The sequence below is a fragment of the Gopherus flavomarginatus genome, chromosome 6, assembly GCF_025201925.1.
Source record: "Gopherus flavomarginatus isolate rGopFla2 chromosome 6, rGopFla2.mat.asm, whole genome shotgun sequence".
NCBI lineage: Eukaryota > Metazoa > Chordata > Testudines > Testudinidae > Gopherus > Gopherus flavomarginatus.
The window spans coordinates 82,020,629-82,034,668 of NC_066622.1; the positions used below are offsets into that span (position 1 = coordinate 82,020,629).

The 14,040-nt window shown below is 40.5% G+C and overlaps 1 protein-coding gene across 1 annotated transcript in view; it reads right to left on the reverse strand.

Moving 5' to 3' along the window:
• The window catches only part of MAT1A (methionine adenosyltransferase 1A), a 31,918-nt gene extending 18,139 nt beyond the window's left edge, over nucleotides 1-13,779 (reverse strand). Inside the window, exons 1-3 of the mRNA XM_050960667.1 lie at nucleotides 13,447-13,779; nucleotides 4,466-4,543; nucleotides 2,042-2,164 (exon numbers count right to left, since the gene is read on the reverse strand). Of these exons, the coding sequence (XP_050816624.1) occupies nucleotides 2,042-2,164; nucleotides 4,466-4,543; nucleotides 13,447-13,540 (295 nt within the window). The 5' untranslated portion in view covers nucleotides 13,541-13,779. The remainder of the gene's footprint in view (nucleotides 1-2,041; nucleotides 2,165-4,465; nucleotides 4,544-13,446) is intronic.
• Nucleotides 13,780-14,040: the final 261 nt, after the last annotated feature.

Below are 14,040 nucleotides of genomic sequence, written 5' to 3' on the forward strand. Positions count from 1 at the left end.
AGATACACTACTGGATCTAGTAGTATTATGTTACATAATATTCTGCCTTTGGTGCCAACTAGCAGATGTGCTTTTACAACATTCTCCCACCATTATCTCTTCAGAAGTCTTGTACAAACAAGATCATATCAACCAGGAAATACTGCTTTAAAAAAAACAAAACAAAAACCACTCTTTTGTAAAACATACTTAATCTTCTTGGCAACTGTAAAACATTTGCAATATGTAAAAAATGATATGTTTATACAGATTGCAAACTGGATGTTGAAATGTATCTCAGATATAAAACACTGTTTTTTGTATCATTAATACACTTCCCAGTGCTATGAAATTTACTTTGATAGTGGAGTATCTCAAGGTAGTGACTGTCTTTTTTTACTACGCCAAGCACAAGGGCGGGCTGGACTATGATTGCAGTCCCTAGGTTCTACGGTAATACATGATAATCATTAAGTAATAAATCATGCAAATTCACAAAGTCTTCTATTTCCACTCCATCTGAACAATTTACATTACCCTGGTTGGTCATTTGAGCAACATGCAAATTGCAAGGATTTAAACTGAGAAGTAAACTCTATAGCACAAATTATCAGCCTGTAGCAAGGTGAGACTCACACCGCAGCACCTCCTGCTGGTTGTCTCAGGAATTAGCTCTTGTCCAGCTCAGAGCACCCTCTGTTGGCCAGTGGTGCACCAGCCTCAGGCCCCCATGTCCCTCCCAGAACCCGGTGCCCTTTACCTCAAGGTTCTGCCCCAGCAGTACTCCATCATGCTCTGGGTCTCCCCTCCCAGGGGAACACCCAGCCCTCTCATGCACCTTGCCTCAGTGGCTACTGCCAGTCATCATCTAGTCCCCGCTCACTGGGGCAAACTGCACTGGGGTAAAGGCCACTCACCATTGGCAAGGGGATCGGACCAGCTGCCTCTGCCTAAGCCCAGGCTGCAGCCTCTGCAACCCCACTACCTGTTTTGGCCTTTTAGCAAAGCCTGCAGCCTGAGGATTTACCAGGCTGGAGCTCCTCTTGCCTTTCCCCAGCCCTGCTCTGTTCCCTGAGCTCCCAGGCAGCCAGGTCCTCCTCCCTCCAAGGCTGGAGAGAGAGAGACTTAGTTCCTGGCTCACAGCCCTTTTATAGGGCCAGCTGTGTAGCCCCAGCTGTGGCTGCCTTCCCACTCAGCCTATTCTTATTGGCTCTCAGCCCCAGCCCACTCCAAAGGATGGCTTTTAACCCTTTCAGGGCCAAAGCAGGATGACTGTCCCACTACACAGCCAACATACTCCAGTTCAAAAAATATTGTAGCTGCCTTTTCCTGCTGTGTGCTTTAACCATACACTGAATATAGCAAAGAATCCTATGGCACCTTATAGACTAACAGACGTTTTGGAGCATGAGCTTTCGTGGGTGAATACCCACTTCGTCAGATGCATGTAGTGGAAATTTCCAAGGGCAGGTATATATATGCAGGCAAGCTAGAGATAATGAGGTAGTTCAATCAGGGAGGATGAGGCCCTGTTCTAGCAGTTGAGGTGTGAAAACCAAGGGAGGAGAAACTGTGAATGGCTTGCCAATTACAAAACCAGTTTCTCCTCCCTTGGTTTTCACACCTCAACTGCTAGAACAGGGCCTCATCCTCCCTGATTGAACTACCTCATTATCTCTAGCTTGCCTGCATATATATACCTGCCCTTGGAAATTTCCACTACATGCATCTGACGAAGTGGGTATTCACCCACGAAAGCTCATGCTCCAAAACGTCTGTTAGTCTATAAGGTACCACAGGATTCTTTGCTGCTTTTACAGATCCAGACTAACACGGCTACCCCTCTGATACTATACAGTGAATAGTTTCTCCTCAGTATGTGATGGAGTCAGAATGTTTCTCTCATGACAATGTTTGAGCAGCTCCTAGCCAAGACATATGAGTTGATCAGGCTTGCAGAAGCACAAGTATGCAAGTGGAGACAGACCTGTTCTGCAGCTACTCACTGACCAGCACACCATGTTGGCAAGAAACAGGATTCCTGGAATTTTTTTGCACTAACCTTTAGCTGAATCATCATAGCCGATTTGCTTAATTGTGTCTCGAACTACTCGCTGATAGTCAACAACAGCGAGGGATGTGATCTCCCCACAGAGCAGCACCATACCTGTTTTACACACTGTCTCTACAGAGAGCAGAAAGACAGAAAGAAGGAAAAGGGATAAGGGAGGGCTGGATAACTCAACATGCTATTGCAAATAACTCCGCTTCTGGCAATGGTGAATTCTGAACAGCCCCTACTGAATACAAATAATATAGGTAGTTATAACTCCCATCTCCATGGTATTAGTTCCTCACACATATGAATCCATTTATCCTCATTACACCGCTTGAGAGAGGGAAGGACTAGTATGCTGGGGAAGCTGAGGCACAAAGCGATTTTGGTGACTTGCTCAAGGTCATACAGGAAGTTTGGGGCAATGTAGGAACTGAATTGAGATTCCAGAACATCATTCCAGTGCCTTAACCAGAAAAACATCCTTCTACCCTGCTTATGGAGTAAGTTTGGGCCCAACAATCCACACTAATGGCCCACTGGTTTGCAACCTTGCCTCCAGATCCTCAAAGATCCAGATCCTCAAAGACCCTGTCTCCTATTCATTCCAATGGGAGTTAAGCACCATGGTTGAGGAACTGGGCCAGAGAGACAAAAACTGGTGGCTGTTTTTTCATGAATGCACAAGGCCAAGTTTGCACGAGCCCCAATTAAACTCTGTTTTGAGATCTTAAGTGGGACTTACGTGGAACACAGGCCAAATATCAACCTCAAGTGTAAAGGTTGAGGGGGAAATAGGTCATTTCCATCATGAAAATGATGGCATTGGCCATTTACAAATCTGAGAATTTGGAGACATTTTGCTGACTTGCTCAATGAGGGTCAAATTTCAGCAGTTTCAACATGTTAATAATAACAAATGGCAGACATAACCAAAACAGGATTAAAACATTTTTCTTTATGATGAGCTCTCAGGAAAACACCTAGAGTTGGCAATGAAAAATTTAAAGAATCTATAAAGCTAAATAAGTGTTCTTTGCTACAAATGGTCACGGGTTCTTTGGACGATAGACTGTAGTGGAATTAAATCTCTTTTCCTCTGGAATACTAATTACGTTTACAAAGTTATCTCTACCATTGGTTTGGTTATTTTAGGCTCTTGCTACAGTTCTCGAACATAATGTACTTCCAAAATTTCTTTGAGAAACAGTGTAGGGACACTGTATAATTGTTTGTTCAGATCTTTTTTGTTTTGCTGTACAGTAACTCCTCACTTAACATTGTAGTTATGTTCTTGGAAGATGCTATTTTAAGCGAAATGATGTTAAGTGAATCCAATTTCCCTGTAAGAATTAATGTAAATGGGGGGTGGGTTAGGTTCCAGGGAAATATTTTACCAGAAAAAAGACTATACATATACACATACACACACACACACAGAGAATACATACACACAGAGTATAAGTTTTAAACAAACAATTTAATACTGTACACAGCAATGATGATTGTGAAGCTTGGTTGAGGTGGTGAAGTCAGAGGGTGGAAGAGGGTGGGATATTTCTCAGGGAATGCCTTGCTGCTAAACAGCTGAGCCCTCAAGGATTAACACATTGTTGTTAATGTATCCTCACACTCTACAAGGCAGCACAAATGGAGAGAGAGGAGACAGCATGGCAGACAGAGACAGAGACACACACCTTGTATGTGTGAGAGAGAGATGTGCATTTCCCCTTTAAGTACACTGACCCCCACTCTAAGTACATTGCCTTTTCAAGTAGATCAGCAAGTTCAGACAGCTCCTGCTGCCAGCACGCTCCCTCTGTCCTGAGCCCTGTCATGTCTCCCTGCCCCCCTCCCCATTCTATGGAAATGGGGTAAGCGAGGGGCAGAAGCAAGGGGGAAGGGGACACCCTGACATTAATCCCCTTCTTCGCCCTGCCCCTGCACAGCAAGCAGGAGGCTCCTAGGAGCAGCTCCAAGGCAGAGGGCAAGAGCAGCACATGGCAACGCAGGGAGGGACAGCAGAACCGCCAGCAATTGGTAGCCTGCTAGAACTTAGGGGAGGAGGGAGCTGCTGGGAAGCTGCTGGTCCGCCCTGGTTCCAAGCCCTCACCAGCTAGCTGCAAAGGGCTGCTCTTCCTGCAAGCAGTGGACAAAGCAGGTAGCTGCCAAACAATGTTAGAAGGGAGCATTGCGCTACTTTAAATGAGCATGTTCTCTAACTTATCAGCAATGTAACAACAAAACAACGTTAACCAGGATGACTTTAAGTGAGGAGTTACTATATATATATTTTTGAACACAATAATTAGAATAAAAAATGAACGGGCACATGTTACCATCAACCTCCTACACTTACACATTACAAAGGGGAAATTACAAGCACTTTTCCATCTAGTCTAAGTGAAAGAAGAAAATGTGTGTCCTTACCACAAGCAACCTTGGCATCTGGATCTTGTTGAAGATGGGCATCTAGCACAGCATCGCTGATCTGATCACAGATCTTATCTGAAAGATAACAGAGCAATGTGTCTAAAAACAGTGTTCTCTACAGAAAATATGGACTGTTGACATCACAATGAAGTAGAAAATAGTTTGTGGAGCTGTTTTTGGCTTGTCACCTATCTGTCTAGCCAGCTAGCTATCATACTTATATGGCCCTCATTACTGTAGTTTCTAAGCTTATATAGATTTTTAAAACCTTATGACACATTGTCCGGGCAAAGAAGATACACAGAGATGGTGCCTCAACCTGTTCAGCATCAGATGCAGTATGGTATTTATTTGGTGATTAAATTAGCACTGAATGTTACTTTACTTGCTCGTTTTGCCTGTTGACCTATGGGTGAAAAATGATGGGGACAGTCTTTCCAACAAGACAATATTCAGCTATTAACATGACTCCCTCCAGTCCTACCGAGATTATAATACATTTCTAGGTAATACAGCAGTTAAAGCCTAAGAAAGAGACATTAAAACAAATCTTTAAAGAAATTATAAACATCCATAGATCTCCAAATAAATAAAGCATATTAATAAAAGATGTATCCACAATAGAGAGGGCAGCATCTGGAACAGCCACTTCCCCCCAGCCAGAAAATGGTAGTTTGCCTCATCTTACTCAATAGGATTTTATTTTTCCTAACAACCGGTTTAATAATAAGTTCAGTTATGTGATGCAATTGCAGCGTGATCATGCACTACTTTGCAGGAAATTCAGCTGCCTATTAGTTTTGGTCTCTAATTTAAAATTCCACAGTCCTGGTTTTAGCAGTGATTCTGTTTAGCAGGATTTGCATATACTGGATTCTGCTATTTAAGTTTCTGATCCCAGCTGTCCAAGTCTTTTTATTAGCTCCTAAATATGACAGGATATGTCACATCATTATTAACTTATTACTGCTTTATCCATCTCTGGGAATGCATTATTCTCCACAAAGTTAATAAAAATATCACAAACTTTTCTAACAGATAAATAGTGAGTCACCAGGACCACACACAACGTACAGTCCTTTCCCCTAATTTGAGAATACGGGCAACAGGATAGTGATTTGAAGCACTGTCAGTGATTCCCTTCACTAGTCTCATGGGTTTACTAGGCAAAACAAAAACAAACAAACAAATAAATAAATAAAACAAACCACACCCTATCAGAGTGAAAAGAACATCTCAGATTGTCCAAAGAGCACTATGTTTGGGAATTCTCATCCAGAAATGTAATCATCATGTAGGTGGAGTTCCTATAGCAGATGTGCTGATTGTGTAAAGAAACAGCCTTCACTGGCTACAGAGGGAAAGGAAATGTCTAAGAGAGCTGATGACAGAATTGTCTTAAAATGCCCCATTATTAACTTATCTCCTTTAGTTAATATTTTAATGAAAAGGTTGATCTCTGTAAATCAGTGGTACCCTGTGTGGGTGTGCATATATCTAATCTAATATAATCTAATCTATCTATATCTATATATAGATATATAAAGTGAATTCTTCTCCAGATATTTGGACATACATTTGTCATAAAGACATCAATTTGTCCAAACAAATTACTTAATTTTCAGAAATGCTGAGCCCCCACAATTGAAAGCCACATCAGCAAAGGTAACGGGAATTGTAGATGCTCGAGACATCTGAAAATCAGCCCACAAGAGTCTTTGGATTCACAAGCTTAACTGACTCACAGAAAAACTCTATGAGCCATAAAGGTAGCCAGTGCATCTCCTCACCCAAAATGAATTTCAGATAGGCAAATATTAAAATTAGAGCAGGCCAGGAAACAATTTTACTGTTCCATGAATTATTTTCGAGACATCAAAAAAATTTCCTGTTGTGAATCAGGACAAAAAGCCCAAATTGTAAAAAACTTCATGAAGTAAAAATCAAAAACAAAAAAATAAATGGTTTGGGTCAGTTGAATCATTTCATTTGATCTTTTCAGAACTTAACATTCCAATTGTGACTTTTTTGTCTACTTTTTTTACTCTACTTTTACTAAAGTTTCTACCAAAAAGTCATTTAGCCTGGAAACAGAAACTTTTTGTTTTAAAAAAAGTTGAAATGGAACATTTTGACAATTTCAAAACTTTTTCTCTGCTCAATATTTTTGAAGTCAGGAGATTTGTTCAAACTGACCTTGTTTTGTGAACAGTTTGGGTTTCAACAAAAACTTACATTTTTTAATGAAAAAATGAGTTATTGAAAAATTCCTTACCTCTTGTTAAAATATGTTCATAACCAAGTGAGTAGCCAAATAAATATGGTACTTTCTTACTTCCTGTTGTAAAAACACAGGTTCTTCAAAAAATATCTCCCTTTCCTCTCCTATGCATCTTTGTAGCTCATCTACTTCTTTAAGAACATAAGAACAGGCACACTGGGTCAGACCAATGGTCCATCTAGCCCAGAATTCTGTCTTCCAACAGTAATGCCAGGTGCTTCAGAGGGAATGAACAGAACAAGTAATCAAGTGATTGTTTCATTGAAACAAATTAGATTTTACTGCCATCAGCAGTGCTGCAGAGCCAATATAACTAGGATAGGGCAAGGTGGACATGATTATGTCTCATGCATCATCATCAAAACTGCCAGCTAACTGTGGAATGCTGAATGTTTGTTATGATGCAAAAGTCTGCAGAGAACCCAGCTTGGTTTTCCATTCCTAGATAGAGTTTACAAATGCAGGTAGCTAGAAATCTCATTTGATCTGTAAAGAAATCTGATATGGAAAACTCATATTAAAACTCTCAATGTTGTTTGTAAAGATTACCCTTTCTGACTAGAACTATGCTTCAAATATTATGATTATTTCCATACTTTACTCCATATGAATAGATCGGGTATAATGAATAACCCAATTGCATATTTTATATTTATCATTAAATACATATTTATGTACACAGTTCATGATATAAGAGATACACATGCCCAGGATGGCTTATAAAACACAGATTTCTAAGACCATATAGTTTGGAATACTGCATGTTTACTTTATCATCTATTATATGAGATACCCTTACAAGATCAGCTAATATGGCTTGTTACAATATTCTGTGATCCACTGGGTAAGTATTTCATACTACTATATCTATGGAAAGACTTCCATTTTATGTACTTTAATGGACTTTGGATAAGGTCTGAAGCACACTGAGAGACAATATTCAGCTTTTCTGCATTCTACTTAAGGTGCATATATATCATTTTCACACTTCAAAGTGTGTGCCATTCCAAGGCAACCATGAAGTACTTACCAGACTCCCAATTTGAACTGATCAGAAAATGGGAGGGGTCCAGACAAGATTTTGACTTTTCATTAAAAAAAATGAGATGTTTTTGATTTTCAACAACCAAAAACTGAAGAATTTCAACAAAAACTTGAAATTTTCATCTAAAATCTGCCAAAATCTGAAAAAATTCAGTTTTCAGCCCCAAAAAATCAGTGTTCTGACAAAAAAAATTAAAAATTGGGGAAAGCATTTTCCACAAAAATTTTCATTTTGTCAAAACCCCAACTTTCCATCCTTCTCAGTGGAAAACTTTCCATCGGCCCTATACTCATAAAGGTGGCAGTAGAGAATGTTTCCACCCCTCCCCATGTTTCCTCCTTTTCTACTGTTTCTACTTTACAAAATACACAGGATTGTTAAGTTAAAAGACTATGACAATGCAACATTAAGGCTGCACTGTTTAAATGAAAAAAAGTCAAAAGTGTAAAACTGAGGATACTTACATAAACATGAATTCAGCCACACTGAATATATGCAATGCTTTGCATTTCTGTTCTCTTTGTTAAATGTGTTGCTCAGTAATATTATCGTATATTTTGTTAAATGTTATCAAATATACAGGATGTGCATGGTGAATAATTTAAGCCTGCTGTAAGAGTTTGCATTTTCTGACTTTCTGTGACATTTTACTCTGCAATATTAAGGTCTTGGTTAGTTGGCTGGTGTTGTTTTAATATGGTTGAAAACCTTAGGATGTTTTTAGTGAAAACTTTATTTTTCATTATTTTAGTCTTAAAAGACTTCCTGATACTTCATGGAAAACTCTGAAAGGCGTTCTGTTTGGAGGCAATTCTGCTTAAAGTTACATCAGCCACTTTGGGTGAAGAGGAGGGTTTTGTTTTAAGTGCCAAAGGTTTGGGATCTGGTAGGCACTGTCACTCAGGGAGAACAATGCCTTCCAAAGAATAATGCACCATCATCAAAGAGATTCAGCATGGCTTCCCTTTCTTGGTCAAAGGGTTTCTTGGCCAGTCAGTTCTCCTGTACAATTCAAAGTAGAGCAGATCTTAAACGGCTTGGGACCTGGTGACCTGAGAAAACATCTCACTTCCCATATGCACTTGTGATTAGTGGAGGTGCTTGAATTGGAATTTGGAATTCACTCTCCTCTTTAGTCTACCAGACCTTTGATTTGTTAACCTTCTATGAACAAAATACCACTTTTGCATAGCTCACTTTCATTCTGAGATGTTTGTGAAGAGGTTAAGCTGCTGAGTTGGGAGACAGGGAGTTACTATATAATGTTTACTTGGCACTCTTGTGTAACGGCAGTTCATTAATTATTATCAGATCTCAACACTTTGTGCTGAATCTGGTCTTTTTAATACATGTGATGCATAGAACATGTTACAGAAGGTCATTACATCTAAACAAATAAATAATGTATTCCCTGTATTTCTCCTCCGTCTTTTGTTAAGAGGGATGTTTATATGGAAAAACTGTCCAGATCACACCAGCTAAAGATCTCGTATAGGAGGTTTACTTCTTTGAGTGTTCTCAAGCACAATTTTGTAGAAATTATTTTAATGTCCAGATAAGAGAGGTATAATCACCAGTCACAAATGAAACACCTTTTCAAACAAATGTCTCAACAGTATCCAGCAGAGGAAGAGAAATGTGAACATTTTAGTGCTCTCTGTGTCTAAACAGAATGTTCTAAATGTTTTCCATCAAGTGTTACCTTATCTGTAACACAAGGACTCTGTCATATTCATTATATTAATACCATCATGATCATTTAAAATATCTATTAACCCTGTAAAGAGGTCTATAACTCGGTTACAATCCCACCCCTTCAACTAGAGGATCCACCAACAGCAAAGCTAGGCTGCTGGATTTATTAATATTGTGCATGTGACATTAGCACGTGTAGACAGTGCCAGCCTTTTGCTTTTTCTGATTATTTCAATTTCTGCAAAGAGCCCAGGGTACAGAGAACATTGTGGCGATAGTACATAGTATGATTCTGTAAGTGGTACATTCTAATAGTATACCCATTTAGATGTGTGGAAAGATGGTGTGATCTATACATACACAGCTTCAACAAAAGCCAGGTCATTGAGTGCAATGTCCAAAGAAGATCTTCTGTCCTCCCTTATGGGGACTTTGGTACAACTGACATAGTAACTTCCCCCAAAGAATCCATTCTAGATTTTACATCAAAAACTGGGAGCACTTTTATGAAGCACTGAAATATCTCCCATCAGTCACAGCAGAGAACACACTGGTATTCTTTTCCAGCAGAAATGTTTCTTTGTGCTACAGAATCTTTATATTCCAAGATGCACCAAGAGAAACAATGGGCATTTTAGACATTCCACTGACTGGAGGGGCTAATTACACACTGAAAAGGGATCACAGAGAACTGTTCACAATTAAACCAGAAACTATGCAAGAGTCAAATGGTGTCGGTTTTAGGCCTGGTCTACACTAGAGAGGGGTGTCGATGTAAGATACGCAACTTCAGCTATGGGAATACCGTAGCTGAAGTGAAAGTATCTTACTCCGACTTACCTCCCATCCTCACCGCGTGGGATCAATGTCCGCGGCTCCCCCGCCGACTCTGCTACCGCCACTCGCTCTGGTGGAGTTCCGGAGTCGACGGGGAGCGCGTTTGGGGATTGATATATCGCGTCTAGACTATCCTTAGTTACAAACTCAAAACTCAGGATGAAATCCCAACCCCACTGAAAACTACTGTTAGCTCCTATATGGGCAGTATTTCAGCCTCTGCCTCAGACCTGGACCTAGTTTTGAGAAAACCTAAGAAGATTTATGGTTTTGAGCTGCCACCTAGAGAAATTTGTGGTTTTAGACAATTTTGCAGCTGAATGCCAAGTTTCACCTTATATATTTACATATTCTACAATACTTTGACTTATTGGGCTTCTTCTCACTGGAAACTCAAAGCAAAATTCAGGAGTAACTCCACTTTAAACAATAGAGTTCTATCAGTGTAAGTGACAGAAGAATCAGGGACGTAAATCCATGCGGGTGTAAACCAAAGTAAACATTGGCATCAACCCCAGTGGCTCAAATGGGAGATTTTTCAGTTTTACTATTTAGTTTTAATTTAATGTTTCAAATAAAAATTAGCTTTGGCTGGTTTATTCAAATCTGGATCCGGATTCAAAAGTCTTGAGAGGCTGTGGGCATTCAGAGCTGGACATTTGCTTTGGCTCATCTTTAATTAAAATTGTGTAACTAATTCCTCTTCTTCTCTGATCACAAAATTAAATGTATTTACAGGTAACAAATGCTCATCTGTTTCAGTGCTTTGTAATGTATAAGCGCTCCCTGGACTGCCTCTGACTTCTGTTACGAAGTGCTCACCAAACAGCTGATTGGTGGGAGAAGTGGAGCGGTAATGGTGTACTCAGGGAGGAGGCGGAGCAGAGATGAGCTGGGGCGGGGAGCAGTTCCCCTGCATTCCCCACTTGCTGCAGGAAGCCCTCCCTGCGCCACCCTGCCCCAGGTCCCTCCTCCTAAATGCAGACAACGACTGGGGTGGCCGCAGATCCAGCCGCCGCGGTCGCCACCGAAGGACCTGAAATGCCACCCCCCAAATGCTAGCACCCTAGGCAACCGCCTAGGTCGCCTAATGGGTTGCACCGGCCCTGCTTGGGGCCATAAAAACACATGGAGTGCTGGCCCTTGCAGATTGCCACCCCAAGCACCTCCTTGGAATGCTGGTGCCTGGAGCCGGCCCTGGTCTGTTGGTTTGGAAAGAACAAACACTGGCCTATACGTTAGCAAAAACATTGACTCAAACCAAATAAACCCAAATATTTTTATATGGCGGAATTCAGAAAGCCCTGGCATGTTTCACCTTCCTTCTCTCTCTTTTTTAAATCTACAACAAGCCTCCTTTCTTCCCAGAAATGCAATTTGAGACCTTCGGAGATCTGGCAATCACTGCTGGGGGAGATGCTGTCTGCAAATCTTATAAATTCCTAAGTTTTCCTAAGGCCTGAGGAAATTCCAGTTACCCAGGAAGCCATGAAATGTGGGACTTTAAATAACATAGCCAGAGAGCTGGGGAGAGAGACAAGCCTGAATACTCAATGAAAAATCATCAGTGGTGCAGTTAGTCCACCTGTTGGTGATCAGAAAGGGAACTGGGGGATTAAGGTGATGCTGGGAACTGCAAAGAGGGAGGAGGACATCAGTGAAGACCTTGAGAGCTGAGAGAGGGACTTTTGGAGACAAGAAAAGGAATTTAAGTCAGTTAAGCTGAAAGATGGATCAGGGCAAAGAATAGGAGACAGAATAAAAGGTGAAAGGGAAAGAAGTTAAGTGAAGCACTTTCGGGTATTTATCTGAACCAAATCTCCAAATGCTTGGAGGCTCACCGTCACTGACTGAGGGAATTAAAAAATAATTAAGAGACATTTTGGACCCATCATCCTTGAGAGTGTTGCTTTAAATTAAAAAGCCTTCTTTAGAATGACATAAGACTCTTGGTGCTATTAATCGCCTGTACTCTATAGTTGTTGAGCAAACACTATATTGGAATCTACCTTTCAGTTGTGTGTCATTGTTTGGTCTTATTACATCAGCCACTGACAATTGGGAAAGATCGCCAGACACTGTAAATTGGCATAGCTCCACTGAACTCAACAGAGATACACCTGTTTGCATCAGCTGAGGATTTGTCCTGAGGTAGCCAGTTAATATTATGGAGGTGAGCAAAAATTGGAGAAGCATGAAAGCAGAGATGGTTTTGGTTTTGCCACTGATCCTTTTCTTCTTATCAGATAGGTCATCCACACCTCACCCCCTGTCCAATTTCATTATTCACCCTTATATAATCCAAGTGAGTGCATAGACCTGGAAGGCATTGTCATGGCAAAAGTTAGAGGATGCCAAATGGTTTTCTAAAATACACATTAAAGGACATCATTTAAATGCACATTTAAATACACATTAAAGGTCACTGTCCTCTAGCCTCATTTGTAGGAATACTTTCTGTTGGCACAAACTGCATGTTCATGGCAAATGATCATTTGTTTTCAAATTAAATTAAATTAAAATCTGCTGACAATACATAAAGTTTAGCAAATAACTGTCCACTGCCTGCTTAAGCAATTCCATATGTTTTAACAAAAAAACAAAACATGGGGGAGGAGAATTGGGGGGCTGCCATGTATAGTTGATGGGACCTTTCATTTTTTATGGTTTTGAAATAGCCTGCTTAGAGATATTCCTGTCATTGTGACTGGCAGTTTTATGGCAGAACATGAATGCAGGAGAGTTTTAGAAAACGTCAAGGTTGTGAAACTCAACATGTGTGAAACTTGGGGCTATCAGAGATACAGTATGATTTCACCTGTAATCTGCTGAAAGAAAGATGCAAAACAAACAAGCAGAAGCAAGAGCAAATTGCCACATGGAAGGAACACACAGCCAGTTCACAGATATGAATTAGAGTGGCAGCTCACCATATCCTGTAGCAGCATTATAACCACCAGCATTTTTAAGTCTAAATGAACAAGCATCCAGTGGAAAAATAGTCCACCATCGCTACCGCCCCATATGATAATACTGATATTGACTGGATTCTTCGCCAGACTTTCTTAAACAGACTTTAACTGAAAATATTCTGACTTGTACCTGCAGCCAGCTACTTACCTGGATGCCCTTCTCCCACAGATTCTGATGTGAACATGAAAGTACCTTCATCATTTACAGTGTGGTTACATAAGCCATCCACCAGTCCATTCATGATTTTGACACTTTTCCTGATGAGTTGATCAAAATAGTAGTTCAAGAGCTCTGTCTTTAGTGCCTTTCTCTTTCTGAGTGGAGGGACTAAACTTCTTTAACAGCAGGGCTAACACTTCTGTCAATTACTACTTTCCACAAAAACTTGAATTGAGCATATGAAGTAAGTGTACTCAGTGTGTGTGTGTGTGTGTGTATGCACTGATCAGGCATCTGTCTGAGGTCTGTACCTCTACCTACTTTGGCTGTCACTTTATGAGTTGCTCCTATATATGGAAAAGTGAAAGTGCCTGGATAATCATGTGAGGAAACTGGGAGAGCCCATTTCCTGGGAGGGGAGCAAGTTAATATTGGGATATTTCACTTATTAACTCACCTTTCAGTAACTCAGTAGTCAGCCTGTGAAAGATTGGTAACCATAAAGATTCAATTCAGCAGGAGTTAGTACAGGAGTTCCAGCTTCAGTTCAGTTCAGTGTTTCTTTTGGTTTAGCTCTCCCCT